Below are 17,585 nucleotides of genomic sequence, written 5' to 3' on the forward strand. Positions count from 1 at the left end.
GGGGGTCCGTAGAAGCAGGGGGGGGGGGGTTTTTAGGGCCGGGTGGAATTGGGGGGGGTCTCGGGGGTCCCCGATCCGGGGGGGCTCAATCGTCCCATTCATCGTCGTCCTCCTCCTCCTCGCTGGCCGCGCCTTCATCTGGGGGGGGGGTCAAAAAGGGGAGGTCAGGGGGGTCAGGGGGGGTCAGGGGGGTCGTGGGGGGTCAGGGGGGTCGTGGGGGGGGTCTCGGGGGTCTCACCTGAGGAATGGATGACGCGGCTCCGCTTCTGCATCACGTCCATGAGGGCCCCCACGAGCCCCCCCGCGCCGGAGCCCGCGCCCACCTCGGGGGTCTCAGGGGTCTGGGGGGGGGGGGACGGGGGGAGGGGGGGGTCAGGCAGGACCCCAAAAGGTCAGGGGACCCCCCCCCCCCCCCCAAATGATAACGGGATCCCCCCCCCAAAAAGGGTCATGGAGGAGCCCCTCCCCCATCCCATGGGCTCACCGCCCCCCCAAAGGTCACGGGACCCCCCCTTGGACACCCCCGAGGGTCCCACCCCCCTTTTTGGGGTCTCACCCTCGCTCTTTGGGGTCCCACGCCCCGTTTTGGGGTCCCACCCCCCTTTTTCGGGTCCTGCCCCCGGTTTTGGGGTCCCACGCCCCTTTTTGGGGTCCCGCCCCCGTTTTTGGGGTCCCACCCTCCCTCTTTGGGGTCCCACCCTCCGTTTTTGGGGTCCCTCGCCCCTTTTTGAGGTCCCTCGCCCCTTTTTGGGTCCCTCGCCCCTTTTTGGGGTCCCACCCCCGTTTTTGAGGTCCCACGCCCCTTTCTGGGGTCCCACGCCCCTTTTGAGGTCCCACCCCCGTTTTTGGGGTCCCACGCCCCTTTTTGAGGTCCCACGCCCCTTTTTGGGGTCCCTCGCCCCTTTTGGGGGTCCCTCGCCCCTTTTGGGGGTCCCACCCCCGTTTTTGGGGTCCCACGCCCCTTTTTGAGGTCCCACGCCCCTTTTTGGGGTCCCTCGCCCCTTTTGGGGGTCCCTCGCCCCTTTTTGGGGTCCCACCCCCGTTTTTGAGGTCCCACGCCCCTTTTTGGGGTCCCACGCCCCTTTTTGAGGTCCCACGCCCCTTTTTGAGGTCCCACCCCCGTTTTTGGGGTCCCACCCCCGTTTTTGGGGTCCCTCGCCCCTTTTTGGGGTCCCGCCCCCCCGCACCTTGTTGAGCGTCACCCCCTGGCGGATCTGGTCCAGCAGCGCCCCCCGGCCCGGGGGGGTCGCGGGGGGGGCTCCTCCGGAGGGGGGAGGGGGCGGGGGAGGGGGGGGAGGGGGCGGAGCCGCCGCTCCGGGCAGGGCGGGGCCTCGCGGGGGAGGGGCGGGGCCTCGCGGAGGGGGCGGGGCCGGGGGAGGGGCGGGGCCGGCGCGGGGAGGGGGCGGGGCCGGGACCCCCGAGCGGGAGCGGCTGGAGGAGGGGGGAGGGGCGGGGGGAGGGGCGGGAGGCCCACGGCCCGGTGGGGGAGGGGGCGGTCCTGGGGGGGGGGGGCGGAGAGAGAGAGAAGGGGGGAGGGGTCAGAGGGGGCACAGAGACCCTCGGAGGTGCCCCCGGGTGATCCCCAGAACCCCCCCGGTCCCCTCAGGTACCCCCAGGTGCCCCCCACCCCCCACACAGGTACCCCCAGGTGTCCCCAGGTGCCCCCCACCCCCCCCGCAGGTACTCCCAGGTACCCCCAGGTGTCCCCAGGTGCCCCCCACCCCCCCCGCAGGTACTCCCAGGTGTCCCCAGGTGCCCCCCACCCCCCCCGCAGGTACTCCCAGGTACCCCCAGGTGCCCCCCACCCCCCCCGCAGGTACTCCCAGGTACCCCCAGGTGACCTCCAGGTACCCCAAGCCCCCCCCCGGCACCCACCCTGGTGCCCACCAGGGACCTCCACGTGCCCACAGGACACCCCAGGCGCCCCCAGCCCCCTCCCAGGTGCCCCCCAGGTACCCCCCAGGTGCCCCCAGCCCCACCCTGGCGCCGCATCTCCTCGCGCACGGCCTGCAGCCCCCCCCGGCCCTCGATGAAGTCGTGGATCAGCCGCGAGGTCTCGGCGTCGGCCAAGTGGCGCTCGCTGACCCCGGCCTGGGCGAAGAGTGACCGCAGCGCCGGGTCCAGGTTGGCGAGCTGCGGGGACAGGGCACGGCGCTGGCACGCACTGCGGGCTCACCCGGGGGGGCACCGGGACACCAAGGGGTCACTCAGGACACCAAGGGGTCAACGGGCACCCCAGGGGGTCACTGGCACCCTGCAGGGTCACTCGGGACGCCAAAGGGGTCAATGGGCACCCCAGGGGGTCACTGGCACCCAGCAGGGTCACTCAGGACACCAAGGGGTCAACGGGCACCCCAGGGGGTCACTGGCACCCTGCAGGGTCACTCAGGACACCAAGGGGTCAACGGGCACCCCAGGGGGTCACTGGCACCCAGCAGGGTCACTCAGGACACCAAGGGGTCAATGGGCACCCCAGGGGGTCACTGGCACCCTGCAGGGTCACTCAGGACACCAAGGGGTCAACGGGCACCCCAGGGGGTCACTGGCACCCTGCAGGGTCACTCAGGACACCAAGGGGTCAACGGGCACCCCAGGGGGTCACTGGCACCCTGCGGGGTCACCCCATGGGGTCACTGTGACCTCAGGGGGTCACTGGCACCCCACAGCAGGGGGGACACGGGGGGTCCGGGTGGCACCTACGTCCAAGCCGCTGTTGGGGTCCCACCCGACGTGACTGACGTGCCTGGGGGGGGGAGGGGAGGGGAGAGGGGCTGGGGGAGCCACAGGGACCCAGGAACCCCCCCCAGACCCCCCCAGTGCCCCCCAGACCCCCCCTGAACCCCCCCATAGACCCCCAGTGCCCCACAGACCCCCAGTACCCCACAGACCCCCCCTGAACCCCCCCAGACCCCCCAGTGCCTCCCAGTGCCCCCCAGTCTCCCCCAGTGCCCCCCAGAGACCCCCAGTGCCCCCCCCAGAGACCCCGAGTGCCCCACAGACCCCGAGTGCCCCCCAGACCCCCCCTGAACCCCCCCAGACTCCCCCAGTGCCCCCCAGACCCCCCAGTGCCCCCCAGTGCCCCACAGACCCCACCAGACCCCCCAGTGCCCCCCAGACCCCCCCTGAACCCCCCCAGAGCCCCCCAGTGCCCCACAGACCCCCCTGACCCCCCCCAGACCCCCCCATAGACCCCCAGACCCCCCAGTGCCCCCCACCGCTCCCCCACCCCCCAGCCCCCCCCCTCCCCCACCCAGACCCACTTGAAGCCGGAGGGGGCTCCGATATCGGCCTTGGAGATTTTCTTGCGCCCCCCCCCCTTTTTGGGCTCCCCGGGGGGGGCTCCGGCCGTGGGGGGGGGTCCCGAGGTGGGGGAGGGTCCCGAGGGGGGGCTGGGCAGCCCCCGGTACCGGCTGGGGGTGATGTCGGGGTTGGGGATGGGCACGGCCGGGATGGGGGGGCCTGGAGGGGGGGGGGGAATTGTTATGGGGCACTGGGACCCCCCCGCTGTGGGGCTGGACCCCAAAAGCACCAAGAAACCCCAACCCCCCCCAAAGAGACTCCCCCAAAACCCCCTTACACCCCCCCAGAGGTGCCAGAAGTGCCCCCAGAGACCCCCAAACCCCCCAAAGACCCCCCAGAGACCCTCAAACCACCTTAAACCCCCCCCAGAGACCCCCCAAACACCCCCCAAACACCCTCCCCAGAGACCCCCAAAACCACCTTATAACCCCCCCCAGAACCCCAACCCAACCTGAGACCCCAAAACCCCCAAAAGACCCCCCAGAGACCCTCAAACCACCTTAAACCCCCCCAGAGACCCCCAAAACCCCCCAAAGACCCTCCCAGAGACCCCCCAAACCCCCCAAAGACCCTCCCAGAGACCCCAACCCGAGACCCTAAAACCCCCAAAACCCCCCCCAGAGACCCCCAAAACCACCTTAAACCCCCCCAGAGACCCCAACCCAACCTGAGACCCCAAAACCCCCAAAAGACCCTCCCAGAGACCCCCCAAAACCCCCCAAAGACCCTCCCAGAGACCCCAACCCAACCTGAGACCCTAAAACCCCCAAGACCCCCCCCAGAGACCCCCAAAACCACCTTAAACCCCCCCAGAGACCCCAACCCAACCTGAGACCCCAAAACCCCCAAAAGACCCCCCAGAGACCCCCAAAACCTCCCAAAGACCCCCCCCAGAGACCCCAACCCAACCTGGGACGCTAAAACCCCCCAAGACCCCCCCAGAGACCCCAACCCGAGACCCCAAAATCCCCCCAAAGACCCCAAACCCTCCCTACAGCCTCCCCCCCCCCCCCGATGCCTCCAGCACCCCGAATTCACCCCAAATCCCCCCCTGCTCCCCCCAGGACCCCCAAATCCTCCTCAATTCCCACCCTGGGCCCTCCCCGACCCCCCCCAAATGGGGCAGGACCCCCCCAAATGGGGGAGCACCCCCCCCCCTCCTCACTCACCATCGGGGTTGGGGGTCCTGGGGAGGCTCCCCCGATGCTCTGGGGGGGGCACAAGGAGGGTCAGGGGGGGGTGGGGACCCCCCCCAGTGACCCCAAAACGCCCCCGGGGGGGTCAGGACTCACCATGGCCGGGGGGTGGGGGAGGGGGCAGCGGCTGCTTCTCTGTGAGGGGAGAAAAGGGGGGGTCAGAGCGGGGGGAGGGGGGGTTTGGGGGTCCCAGGGATTGGGGGGGAGCGGGGATCCGGTGGAATTTTGGGGGGTCCCGCTGGATTTTTGGGAGTCCCCAGTGGATTCTGGGCATTCCAAGTGGATTTGGGGGGGGGGGTTGTGACGTAGTTTTGGGGTTCCCGGTGTATTTTGGGGGGTCCCAGGTGCATTTTGGGGTCCCCAGGTGCATTTTGGGGGAGTCCCAGGTGCATTTTGGGGTCCCAGGTGCACTTTAGGAGGGTCCCGGTGTATTTCAGGGGGTCCCAGGTACATTTTGGGGTCCCCAGGTGCACTTTGGTGTTCCCAGGTGCATTTCGTGGTTGCCAGGTGCATTTTGGGTGGGTCCCAGGTGCATTTTGGGGGAGTCCCAGGCGCATTTCGGGGTCCCAGGTGCATTTTGGGGTCCCAGGTGCACTTTGGGAGGGTCCCGGTGTATTTCAGGGGGGTCCCAGGTGCATTTCGGGTCCCCAGGTGCATTTCGGGTCCCAGGTGCATTTCGGGGTCCCAGGTGCATTTCGGGGGGTTCCCAGGCGCATTTCGGGGTCCCAGGTGCATTTGGAGGGTCCCGGTGTATTTCAGGGGGGTCCCAGGCGCATTTTGGGGGGGTCCCAGGCACATTTCAGGGTCCCAGGCGCATTTTGGGGAGGGGTCTCTCACCGCTCCGCTGCTGCCGCCGCCGCAGCCGCTCCTGGACGCGGCCCTCGAACGTCGCCGCCTCGGCCTCGGACGCGAAGTTCAGCCCCGCCCACCCCTCCTGAGCCAATCAGGGGCGGCCGTGGGCACCCGGGCCACGCCCACTCGCCCCAAACCACGCCCCTTTTCCTTTATATGGCCACACCCCATTAGGCCACACCCATCCAAAGCCACGCCCATTTTCCTTACATGGGCGCATTGAGCACAGGCCACGCCCACACGATGCAGACCCCGCCCACATTCTCTGGCCACGCCCACTTGCTCTTGACCACGCCCCCACCCAAATTTTTTTTCCTGGCCACACCCATTTAAGCTCCTCCCCTTTGCCCCACCCAATCGGCTCCTCCCACCTTTCCATGGCCACGCCCACACCCCAACACCACCCATTGGCCCCGCCCCTCGACCCGACCTCATTTCCATAGCCCCGCCCACTGACCACGCCCTCCACGAGCCACGCCCTTTTTGGCCACACCCACCCTCCCCCGGCCCCGCCCACTCACGTGGCTGATGAAGGTGTGGAAAAAGGGGGTGGGGGTCTTGTAGCCCATCCCCCCCTGCAGCTCCTGCTCCCACCACAGCTCCCCAGCCTGGGGGGGGTCGGGGCTCAGGGACCCCCCAAAAATCCCCCCAACCCCCCGGGATCCCCCCAGGACCCCTCCCCACCCAATCCCCAACCCCCTTGACCTCCCCCCATCCTGGGATTTGGGGACCCCCCCGTCGGGATTGGGGAAACCCCCCGGGATTTTGGGGACACCCCCCTCCCCCCCGCCCAGGATTCCGGGGACCGCCCGGGATTTTGGGGACCCTTACGAGGATTTGGGGACCCCCCCCCCCGCGATTTTGGGGACCTCCCCCCATGTTAGGGGCCGGCAGAAGATGGGGATGAAGTGGAAGGAGTGGGGCTCAGCCCAGACCCACCCCACAGATTTGGGGACAACCCCTGGGGTTTGGGGACTCCCCCCGGTGATTTTGGGGCCCCCCCGAGGATTTTGGGGCCCCCCAGGCTCACGGGCAGGCGGAAGATGCGGATGAAGTAGGAGCGCCGGGGGCTGTCCCGGACCAGGCAGGCGACGCCGCAGCCCCGGAGGCTCCAGGAGCCCCCCGGGACCCCCCCGGGGACCCCCCCGGGCTCGGCCACCACGAGCTGGACCACGGCCGTCACCAGGGTCTGCGGGGACACGGCGGGGTGGGACCATGGGGACCCCAAAATCCCCCCTGAGACCCCCCCCCAGACACCCCAAATCCACCCTGGACACCCCAAAATCCCCCCTGAGACCCCCCCCAGACACCCCAGAACTGCCCCAAATCCACCCCAGCAACACCAAAATCCCCCCCAAAACCCCCCCCAGACACCCCAAAACTGCCCCAAATCCACCCCGGAGACCCCAAAATCCCCCCCGAAACCCCCCCCCAGACACCCCAGAACTGCCCCAAATCCACCCCGGAGACCCCAAAATCCCCCTGAGGCCCCCCCCCAGACACCCCAGAACTGCCCCAAATCCACCCCGGAGACCCCAAAATCCCCCCCGAGACTCCCCCCAGACACCCCAGAACTGCCCCAAATCCACCCCGGAGACCCCAAAATCCCCCCCAAACCCCCCCCCCCCCCCCAGACACCCCAGAACTGCCCCAAATCCACCCCGGAGACCCCAAAATCCCCCCTGAGACCCCCCCTCCAGACACCCCAGAACTGCCCCAAATCCACCCCGGAGACCCCAAAATCCCCCCCCAAAACCCCCCCAGACACCCCAGAACTGCCCCAAATCCACCCCGGAGACCCCAAAATCCCCCCTGAGACCCCCCCCAGACATTCCAAATCCACCCTGGACACCCCAAATCCACCCCGGAGACCCCAAAATCCCCCCCGAACCCCCCCCCAGACACCCCAAAACTGCCCCAAATCCACCCCGGAGACCCCAAAATCCCCCGAGACCTCAAAATCCATCCCTGAGAACCCAAACCCTCCCCGAGACCCCCCCCCAAAACCACCTTACAACCCCCTCCCCTCCCCCGAGACCCCAAAACCGCCCCGATGCCCCCAGGACCCCAAAACCCATCCTGGAGACCCCAAATACCCCCCCAGCACCCCCCCAAATCCTCCCAGCAGCCCCCTAAGTACCCCTCAAACCCCCCAGATCCTCCCCAAATCCCCCCCAGGATCTTTAAGACCCCCCTCAAATCCCTCAATTTCCCCCCAAATCTCCCTCAAGACCCTCCCAGTTCCTCCCAGTTCCTCCCAGTTCCCCCCAGTTCCTCACCACGCATTTCCTGCCCAGCAGCTCGAAGATCCGCAGGTTCTCCTGCTCCCCCAGCAGCTCCGAGGGGACGTTGTCCCCCCCCGGCCGCGCCCCCCGGCTCATCCCCAATTCCCGGGACCCCCAAAATCCCTGGAAACCCCACAAAAAACCGCCCTGGGACCCCCAAAAACCTCCCAAAAACCGCCCTGGGACCCCCAAAAACCTCCCAAAAACTGCTCTGGGACCCCAAAAATTGTCCTGGGACCCCCAAAACCCTCCCAAAAACTGCCCTGGGACCCCAAAAATTGCCCTGGGACCCCCAAAACCCTCCCAAAAACTGCCCTGGGACCCCAAAAATTGTCCTGGGACCCCCAAAACCCTCCCAAAAACTGCCCTGGGACCCCAAAAACTGCCCTGGGACCCCCAAAACCCTCCCAAAAACTGTCCTGGGACCCCCAAAACCGCCCTGGGCCCTCCCCCCCCAAAAACTCCGGGTGCCCCTGAGGCCTCTTCCGGCCGGAAGCACCCAAAGGTGGCGGGGACGTCACCTCCGGACTGGGAGGGGAACTGGGGGAACTGGGAGGAACTGGGGAGGCTGGGAGGGGAACTGGGAGGGACGGGAGGGGAACTGGGAGGGACTGGGGGAGACTGGGGGGGACTGGGGGGGCTGAGAGAAGAACTGGGGGAACTGGGAGGGACTAGGGAAGGGAATGGGGGAGACTGGGAGGGACTGGGGGAACTGGGAGGGACGGGGAAGGGGAACTGGAAGGACTGGGAGCAGCCTCCGCCAACGATGGGAACGCAACTGGGAACACTGGGAACATCCCAGTCTTGGCCCCGCCCCTGCCCACGCCCTCCCAGTTCGGACTCGGAGCTCCCCAGTTCATACTGGGAATGGCAAATCCCTTCCCAGTCCATACTGGGAACCTCCAACCACTTCCCAGTCCATACTGGGAGCCCCCAGTCCCCTCCCAGTCCATACTGGAAGCTCACCAGTTCATACTGGGAATGGTAAATCCCTTCCCACTCCATACTGGGAGCCCCCAGTCCCCTCCTAGTCCATACTGGAAGCTCACCAGTTCATACTGGGAGTGGTAAATCCCTTCCCAGTCCATACTGGGAGCCCCCAATCCCCTCCCAATCCATACTGGAAGCTCACCAGTTCATACTGGGAGTAGTAAATCCCTTCCCAGTCCATACTGGGAGCCCCCAATCCCCTCCCAGTCCATACTGGAAGCTCACCAGTTCATACTGGGAATGGTAAATCTCCTCCCAGTCCATACTGGAAGCTCACCAGTTCATACTGGGAGTAGTAAATCCCTTCCCAGTCCATACTGGGAGCCCCCAATCCCCTCCCAGTCCATACTGGGAGCCAGACCAGTAACAGGCATTGTTTATTGGCGATTCCGGCACCTCTGGGACCCCCTGGGGGGAGGGGCAATAAATAAGGGGGGGGAGGGGAGAAGGCACCCAGGGTGGGGGGCAGGAACTGGTTTGTACTGGTCCATACTGGGAGAAGGCCTATGGGCATCAATACAGCAGTGGGGGCACCCTACCAGTCCATACTGGTCCATACTGGGAGGACGCAAGGCCACGCGGGTGAAGAGATCCTGGGCGAGCTCTGGACTGGTTTGTACTGGTCCATACTGGTCCATACTGGGAGGACGCAAGGCCACGCCGGTGAAGAGCTCCCAGTTTGGCTGCTGGACTGGTCCGTACTGGTCTGTACTGGTGCATGCTGGGATGGCCGAAGGCCATGGCAAGGCACTGGTCCGTACTGGTCCATACTGGTCCAAACCAAGGCGATGCACGTGGAGCTCCCAGCTCCTTCCTGCTCCACACTGGTCCGTACTGGTCCATACTGGTCCGGCCCAATGCAACGTAGATCCAAGAGTTCCCAGCCGGGATGTCGCAGTGGCTCATACTGGTTCATACTGGTTTATAGTGGGATGTCCCACGATGGTGCACAACTCAGCGGGGAGGCACTGGGCTGTACTGGTTCATACTGGGAGGGGTCTCCGGTGCCACGGGGGGGTCACAGGGAGGGCCTGGGGGTCTCTGCTGACCCCAAGCAGGAGCCTCACGCCCCCACGGGGGGTCCCCACCTTGTCCTGGGGGCTCCCAGGGGGTCCCTGGAGACCCTCATGGGGTCCCAGCGTGTCCTCGTGACCCCAGGGTGACCTCAGGGGGGTCCCCAAGGTGACCCCGAGACCTCTCAGACCTCCCATGGGATCCCAGTGTGTCCTCGTGACCCCAGGGTGACCTCAGGGGGACGTTTTACGGTGTCCCCACCTCGTCCTACAGCTCCCCACGCTCGGCTTGGGAGTCCCCGTGACGGCTCTGGGCTCCCTGGAGATGTTCTGTGGGTTCCCCACATGGTCCTAAAGACCCCCAGAGTGACCCAAGGGGCCCCAAAGTGACCTCGAGATGTTCTATGGGGTCTCCATGTTGTCCTAAAGACCCTCAGAGTGACCAAAGGGTCCCCAAGGAGACCTCAAGATGTTCTGTGGGGTTTCCACATGGTCGTAAAGACCCCCAGAGTGACCAAAGTGTCCCCAAGGAGACCTCAAGATGTTCTATGGGGTCTCCACATTGTCCTAAAGACCCCCAGAGTGACCCAAGGGTCCCCAAGGTGACCCCAAGACCTCAAGGAGATGTTCTGTGGGTTCCCCACATGGTCCTAAAGACCCCCAGTGACCAAAGGGTCCCCAAAGTGACCTCAAGATGTTCTGTGGGGTCTCCACATTGTCCTAAAGACCCCCAGAGTGACCCCAGGGTCCCCAAGGTGACCTCGAGATGTCCTATGGGGTCTCCACATTGTCTTAAAGACCCCCAGAGTGACCAAAGGGTCCCCAAACTGACTTCAAGATGTTCTATGGGGTCTCCACATTGTCTTAAAGACCCCCAGAATGACCCAAGGGGCCCCAAGGTGACCCCAAGACCTCAAGGAGATGTTCCGTGGGTTCCCCATGTCGTCCTAAAGACCCCCAGAGTGACCAAAGGGTCCCCAAGGAGACCTTGAGATGTCCTATGGGGTCTCCACATTGTCCTAAAGACCCCCAGAGTGACCAAAAGGTCCCCAAGGTGACCTCAAGATGTTCTGTGGGGTCTCCACATTGTCCTAAAGACCCCCAGAGTGACCCAAGGGTCCCCAAGGTGACCCCGAGATGTCCTATGGGGTCTCCACATTGTCCTAAAGACCCCCAGAGTGACCCCAGGGTCCCCAAGGTGACCCCAAGACCTCAAGGAGATGTTCTGTGGGTTCCCCATGTCGTCCTAAAGACCCCCAGTGACCAAAGGGTCCCCAAGGTGACCTCGAGATGTTCTATGGGGTTTCCACATGGTCCTAAAGACCCCCAGAGTGACCCCAGGGTCCCCAAGGAGACCTCAAGATGTTCTATGGGGTTTCCACATGGTCCTAAAGACCCCCAGAGTGACCAAAGGGTCCCCAAGGTGACCCCAAGACCTCAAGGAGATGTTCTGTGGGTTCCTCACATGGTCCTAAAGACCCCCAGTGACCAAAGGGTCCCCAAGGTGACCTCGAGATGTTCTATGGGGTCTCCACAGTGTCCTAAAGACCCCCAGAGTGACCCAAGGGTCCCCAAGGTGACCCCAAGACCTCAAGGAGATGTTCTATGGGTTCCCCATGTCGTCCTAAAGACCCCCAGAGTGACCAAAGGGGCCCCAAAGTGACCTCGAGATGTTCTATGGGGTCCCCAAATTGTCCTAAAGACCCCAGAATGACCCCAGGGCCCCCAAGGAGACCTCAAGATGTTCTATGGGGTTTCCACATTGTCCTAAAGACCCCCAGTGACCAAAGGGTCCCCAAGGTGACCCCAAGACCTCAAGGAGATGTTCTATGGGGTCTCCATGTTGTCCTAAAGACCCTCAGAGTGACCAAAGGGTCCCCAAGGAGACCTCAAGATGTTCTATGGGGTTTCCACATGGTCCTAAAGACCCCCAGAGTGACCAAAGGGTCCCCAAAGTGACCTCAAGATGTTCTATGGGGTCTCCACATTGTCCTAAAGACCCCCAGAGTGACCAAAGGGTCCCCAAAGTGACTTCAAGATGTTCTATGGGGTCTCCACATTGTCTTAAAGACCCCCAGAATGACCCAAGGGGCCCCAAGGTGACCCCAAGACCTCAAGGAGATGTTCCGTGGGTTCCCCATGTCGTCCTAAAGACCCCCAGAGTGACCAAAGGGTCCCCAAGGAGACCTTGAGATGTCCTATGGGGTCTCCACATTGTCCTAAAGACCCCCAGTGACCAAAGGGTCCCCAAGGTGACCCCAAGACCTCAAGGAGATGTTCTGTGGGTTCCCCACATGGTCCTAAAGACCCCCAGTGACCAAAGGGTCCCCAAGGTGACCTCGAGATGTCCTATGGGGTCTCCACATTGTCCTAAAGACCCCCAGAGTGACCCCAGGGTCCCCAAGGTGACCCCAAGACCTCAAGGAGATGTTCTGTGGGTTCCCAATGTCGTCCTAAAGACCCCCAGTGACCAAAGGGTCCCCAAGGTGACCTCGAGATGTTCTATGGGGTCTCCACAGTGTCCTAAAGACCCCCAGAGTGACCAAAGGGTCCCCAAGGTGACCTCAAGATGTTCTATGGGGTCTCCACAGTGTCCTAAAGACCCCCAGAGTGACCCCAGGGTCCCCAAGGAGACCTTGAGATTTCTATGGGGTCTCCACAGTGTCCTAAAGACCCCCAGAGTGACCCCAGGGTCCCCAAGGTGACCCCGAGACCTCAAGGAGATCTTCTGTGGGTTCCTCACATGGTCCTAAAGACCCCCAGTGACCAAAGGGTCCCCAAGGTGACCTCGAGATGTCCTATGGGGTCTCCACATTGTCTTAAAGACCCCCAGAGTGACCCCAGGGTCCCCAAGGTGACCCCGAGACCTCAAGGAGATGTTCCGTGGGTTCCCCACATGGTCCTACAGACCCCCAGTGACCAAAGGGTCCCCAAGGAGACCCCGAGACCTCAAGGAGATCTTCTGTGGGTTCCCCACATCACCCTCCAGACCCCGCCAGCGCCCGCAGGCTTCCCAAGGAGCACCCGCAGGGAGCCCCCACCCCATCCCCACATCCCCCTACCCCGACGGGGGTCCCGCTGGGGGTCCTGCCGGGGGTCCTGCCGGGGGTCCCGCCGGCGCCGTGCCCCCCCAGCCCTCCAGGTACCTGGCGAAGAGCCCCTTGGCGCGGCGCAGCACGCGGGGCAGCTGGTGGCGGCGCACCAGGCGGTCGAAGTGCATGGCCACCTCGTTGTAGTCGCCGGCCCGCGCCATCACGGCCTCGCGCTGCTCCAGCAGCATGGCCAGGCACACGAAGAGCAGGAAGGGGTTCCCCTGGCCCAGCTCCTCCGGCGGCGGCAGCGGGGCCCCGTCGTCCTCCACCGTCACCTCCTCGTCCGAGGAGGACGAGCATGAGGAGCACGAGGAGGAGCACGAGGAGGAGGAGGAGGAGGAGGAGGAAGGCTCTTCCCAAGCCCAACGGCCGCCCCAAGGGTCTTCGGGGGTGGTTGGGTCGTTGGGGGTGGTCTTGGGGTCATGGCGGTCGTTCTCGGGGTCATCGTGGCCGTGCTTGGGGTCCTGGTGGCTTTCTCTGAGGTTGTGTCCCTCTCCAAGGTTGCCATGTGCTTCTCCACGGTCATCGTGTCCTCCTTTGGGCTCATCACCTCTCATCCCAGGGCCACCACGTCCTTCTCTTGGGTCGTGTCCCTCTTTGGGGTCACCAAATCCTTCTCTGGGGTCATCTCGTCCCTCTTTGGGGTCTTCTTCTGCCCCTGGGGGGGACTTGGAGCCATTGAGGGCCCCACCAGCCCCTTTGAGGTCTCGGCTGAGCTCCCCAGGGTCCTCTCCGACCCTCTCTGGGGTTCTGGGGTGTTCTTGTCCCTCCCTGGGGATGCTGTGACCTTGGCGGGTCCCCCCGGAGCCCTGGGGGTCCCTCCCAGCCCCCCAGCAGAGGCTGTGGGGTCTCTGCTCCATCTCCAGGGCATCGGTGCCTTCCTCCACCTTCCTGGGGCCGCCCGGCTCCGAGTCCTTGGAGCCCTCGGGGGCTTCTCCAGCGCCCCTGGGGGGTCTCCTCTGGGGGCTCTTGGGACTTTTGGGGACGTGGCTGGAGCTCCTGGGACCCTCCTGGCCATCCCCAAGACCCTCAAGGACGTCACCAGAGCTCCTGGGACCCTCCTGGGTGGCCTTGGGACCCTCTGGGCCATCGCTGCAACCTTTGAGGCCACCACTGGAGCTCTTGGCACCGTCAGGGACATCTCCGGAGCTCTTGGGACCCTCAGAGCCATCGCTGGCAGCCTCGAGACCCCCAAGACCACCCCCAGAACCCTCCGGGACCCCTCCAGCACCGCCTCGTCCATCCTCCTCCTCCTCCTCCTCCTTCCTCCTCCTCCTCCTCCTCCTGCGGGGCGGCCGCGGCCGCAGCCCCCGGCGTTCCCTCAGCCCGCGCCGAGCCCGGCGGGCGCCCAGGGGGGCTCCGAGCAGCGGGACCCCCTCGGGGGGCGGCGGCGGCGCCGGGGGCAGCGAGCTCCAGGTGATCTCCAGCACCCTGAGCGCATCCTCGAAGGCGAACTCGCGCTTCAGCTCCAGCAGCAACCAGCGGTAGCAGAACAGCAGATCGTGGGCACCGCGCGCCGCCAGGAAGGCCCAGAACGGGGGGTCGGCGCGCCGCAGCAGCCGCCGCAGGTGGCAGAAGGCCCGGGCCAGCCCGCGGCCACCCGGGCGGAAGCGCGGGGCCAGGCGGCGCATCAGCGAGCAGAAGCACAGGAAGGCCTGCGCCTCGTCGTCCAGCACGGCCAGCAGCGGCGCCGCCACGTCCGACATGCCCTGGCAGTAGGACAGGCGCGGGTGGCCCAGCGCGAAGGTGGTCAGCAGCGCCTGCAGCGCCGCCAGGTGCGGGTGGCCCTCCTCGGGGCCGCCGAAGTAGGGGTGGGCGCGGTCGGTGCGCACCACGTCCTTGCGCACGGCCGCCGCCACCTGCGCCAGCTCGGCCGGCGCGGCGCGGGCGGCCAACGCCGCCTTCAGCGAGGAGTACTCGGCCGCCTTGAGGCGCAGGTGAGACAGGCGCTCCTGGCCCGTCAGCCCCGCGGGGAACACGTTGAGCAGGTAACGCCACACCACCTGTGCGGGGAGCGGGGCGGCGGGTCAGGGGTGTGAGGGTGCCCGGAGTGGGGCTGGGGGTGTCAGGGGGTGTCAGGGAATGCTCGGGTGGGGGGGTCAGGAGGGGTAAGAGCGTCCCCAGGTGTGGCTGAGGTGGCATCAGAAGCCCCCAGGTGTCATTCAGGCAAGAGCAGAAGGCCCAAGGTGTGACTGAGGTGGGATCAGAACCTTTCCATGCACCCCCCAGGTGTGCCCCAAGTGTGACCACACCCCCAGGTGCATCCCAGGTGTGTCCCAGGTGTGTCCCAGGTGTGCCCCAAGTGTGATCACACCCCCCAGGTGTGTTCCAGGTGTCTCCCAGGTGTGATCACACCCCCCAGGTGTGTCCCAGGTGTCTCCCAGGTGTGCCCCAGATGTGTCCCAGGTGTGCCCCAGGTGTGATCACACCCCCAGGTGTGTCCCAGGTGTCTCCCAGGTGTGCCCCAGGTGTGATCACACCCCCCAGGTGTGTCCCAGGTGTCTCCCAGGTGTGATCACACCCCCCAGGTGTGTCCCAGGTGTCTCCCAGGTGTGATCACACCCCCCAGGTGTGTCCCACGTGTGACTACACTCCCCAGATGTGTCCCAGGTGTGACCACACCCCCCAGGTGTGCCCCAGCTCTGTCCCAGGGGGCTCTGGGGTCTCACCTTGCGCAGGCCGGGCTCGACGCCGCCGTGGAAGACGTGCAGCCGCAGGTCCTGGGGCCGCAGCAGGCGCCCACCTGGGCCCAGGTACGACCTGAGGTCGGCGTCGCTCAGGGGGGCGCAGGGTGGGGGTGGGGGAGGGGGCGGGGACACCGCTGGGGTCCCCTCGGGCCACGCCAGGGCCGCCTGTGCCCGCGCCAGCGTCCGGCCAACCTGCAGGAACAGCACTGGTGGCACTGGGAGGGCACCAGGAGGGGATTGGGAGGAGACTGGAAGAGGACTGGGAGCACTGGGAGGGCACTGGGAGGGCACTGGGAGGGGTCTGGGAGCACTGGCAGTCACCAGGAGGGAACTGGGAGTCACCAGGAGGGAACTGGGAGGACTGGGATTCAGCACAAGGCTGAAAAACGGGACTGGAGATTAGAGAGAGAAAACTGGAATTAAACTGGGAAAGAGCTGGGGGTTACTGGATGTCACTGGGAAACAACTGCAAGAGCACTTAGAGAGGACTAGGAGAGGACTGGGGCTCACTGGGAGGGAGCAGGGAAGGGGTAGGGAGCACTGTAAGTCACTGGGAGAGCACTGGGAGGGCACTGGGATGCCCAAGAGAGCAGCACGAGCTCTCTGTGAACTCCTGGCAGGGTGGGGCACCACACACTGTGACCCACCTGTGCCAGGTGTGCCTCACCTGTGCCAGCAGGGCCTGGGTGAAGGGCAGGGCTGCTGCCAGCAGCGAGCGGCGCTCGGGGACCGGCTCGGCCGCCGCCACCTCCCGCGGGCTGATGATGTCCCAGTCCTCCAGCAGCGGGCCTGGGGACAGCACACCTGAGCCACAGGTACCTCACACACCTGAGCCACAGGTACCTCACACACCTGAACCATAAGTACCTAGGAAGCCTCTGGCCTCTCCTCACACACCTGGCACCCTCCCCTGGGCACCCAGCACCTCCTGACACCCACCCCAGACCCCCAAGTGTCCCAGGTGTGTGTCCCCTCCCCCCACTCAGGTGCATCCCCAGGTGTGTCCCAGGTACGTCTGTGAGTATCCCAAATATGCCTCAGGCATGTTTTCCCCCCCCCCAGGTGTGTCCCAGGTGTGTCACTCACTGTCAGGGGGGTTCCTGACGTCCAGGCGCAGCCTCAGGGTGGGCCGGGCACAGGTGAAGGCGTTGGCCAGGTCGCCATCGCTCAGCAGAGGCACAAAGGTGTCCTGGCCCTGCCCGTCCCGCGCCGCGAAGCTCAGGGCGAAGCTTTTCTTCCTGACAGAAAACAGGTGGGGTCACCTGGGTGGTCTGGGGGGGTCCCAGGTGGGGAAACCGGGGGGGCCCCACTCACCCCTGCAGGTCGAAGGCCCGGGCCAGGATGTGCTGCAGCACATCCAGCGATGTGATCTGCGGGTCCACGGCGAACGAGCGGAACTCGGGCGGCTGCTGCCCCTCGCTCTTCTGCGGGGACAGCGTCAGGGGGTCCCGGAGGCTCCCGGTTGGTTCCCGGTCGGTCCCGGAGCCCCCCGGCCCCTCACGACGACCCCAAGATGGCGGCGCTACCCATCACCATGGCAACGCCGCGCACCCACCACGACGCTGATTGGCCGCCGGGCCCCACGTGACCAAATAGGCGGGAAACTTTTCCCGCCGGCGCCACACCCTCGGGTGGCAACACCGTGGCCACGCCTCCCCGAGCTGATTGGCTGCAGAAGGCCACGTGACCCGCGCGACACCACCAACCAGCCCCGCCCACGCTCTCTGACTCTGCGACCGCGCCCACGCCAAGCCCCGCCCACCAGAGGCCCCGCCCCCTCACCTTGACGCGCACGCGCACGACCTCGCACTCCTCCTCCAGCGCGGCCACGCCCCCGGCGCCGGTACCGCCCCCCGGCGAGGCCCCGCCCCCCGGCGCCGCCGCCATCTTGGGGCGGGGTCCCGGAGGGGCTCGGGGAGGGGGAGGGTTGGGGGGGGTTTTTGGGGGGAGTTTCGCCGCCGCCGCCGCCCCCCCCCCCAAGCCGGGGAAGCGGGGGGCTGCTGTTACGTCACCGTGTTGACGTCACGCCGCGCCCCCTTGGCCGGACGGCGCGGGACAGTGGGGGGGGATCCGGAGCCGCAGCGCGCCCGTGCCCGTCCTGCGGCCGCGGCCGCGGCAACAACATCCGGGGCAGCGCGCGGAAGTGACGTCACGGGGCAGGTCCGCTGGG

The 17,585-nt window shown here is 66.0% G+C and overlaps 2 protein-coding genes across 2 annotated transcripts; both read right to left on the reverse strand.

Annotated features, from left to right (window-relative positions):
- Positions 1 to 52: 52 nt before the first annotated feature.
- On the reverse strand, positions 53 to 7,729 carry WAS (WASP actin nucleation promoting factor; the record flags this gene model as incomplete). The annotated part of the gene is made up of 13 exons (XM_082300261.1): positions 53 to 138; positions 239 to 341; positions 1,188 to 1,289; positions 1,380 to 1,498; positions 1,980 to 2,133; positions 2,701 to 2,743; positions 3,261 to 3,459; positions 4,470 to 4,508; positions 4,593 to 4,631; positions 5,334 to 5,430; positions 5,870 to 5,956; positions 6,379 to 6,537; positions 7,628 to 7,729. 13 exons carry the CDS (start codon positions 7,727 to 7,729, stop codon positions 86 to 88), a joined length of 1,296 nt encoding a protein of 431 aa, XP_082156387.1. The 3' UTR covers positions 53 to 85.
- Positions 7,730 to 12,679: 4,950 nt separating this feature from the next.
- On the reverse strand, positions 12,680 to 17,523 carry TBC1D25 (TBC1 domain family member 25). Its single transcript, XM_082300424.1, has 6 exons — positions 17,198 to 17,523; positions 16,730 to 16,839; positions 16,502 to 16,653; positions 16,083 to 16,204; positions 15,398 to 15,607; positions 12,680 to 14,731 (listed from the first exon to the last, which is right to left on the reverse strand). The coding sequence occupies exons 1-6, from the start codon at positions 17,300 to 17,302 to the stop codon at positions 12,695 to 12,697; spliced, it is 2,736 nt and encodes a 911-aa protein (XP_082156550.1). The 5' UTR covers positions 17,303 to 17,523; the 3' UTR covers positions 12,680 to 12,694.
- Between the last annotated feature and the right edge of the window lie 62 nt (positions 17,524 to 17,585).

The sequence above is a fragment of the Coloeus monedula genome (genome assembly GCF_965178545.1).
Source record: "Coloeus monedula genome assembly, chromosome: 39".
Taxonomy (NCBI): Eukaryota; Metazoa; Chordata; class Aves; order Passeriformes; family Corvidae; genus Coloeus; species Coloeus monedula.

Coding starts and splice junctions, on each gene's coding strand:
- TBC1D25 (XM_082300424.1), bottom strand. CDS start 17,302: ATGGCGGCGGCGCCGGGGGGCGGGGCCTCGCCGGGGGGCGGTACCGGC. Junction 16,840..17,197: donor TCGTGCGCGTGCGCGTCAAG/GTGAGGGGGCGG, acceptor CTGTCCCCGCAG/AAGAGCGAGGGGCAGCAGCC. Junction 16,654..16,729: donor CGGGCCTTCGACCTGCAGGG/GTGAGTGGGGCC, acceptor GTTTTCTGTCAG/GAAGAAAAGCTTCGCCCTGA.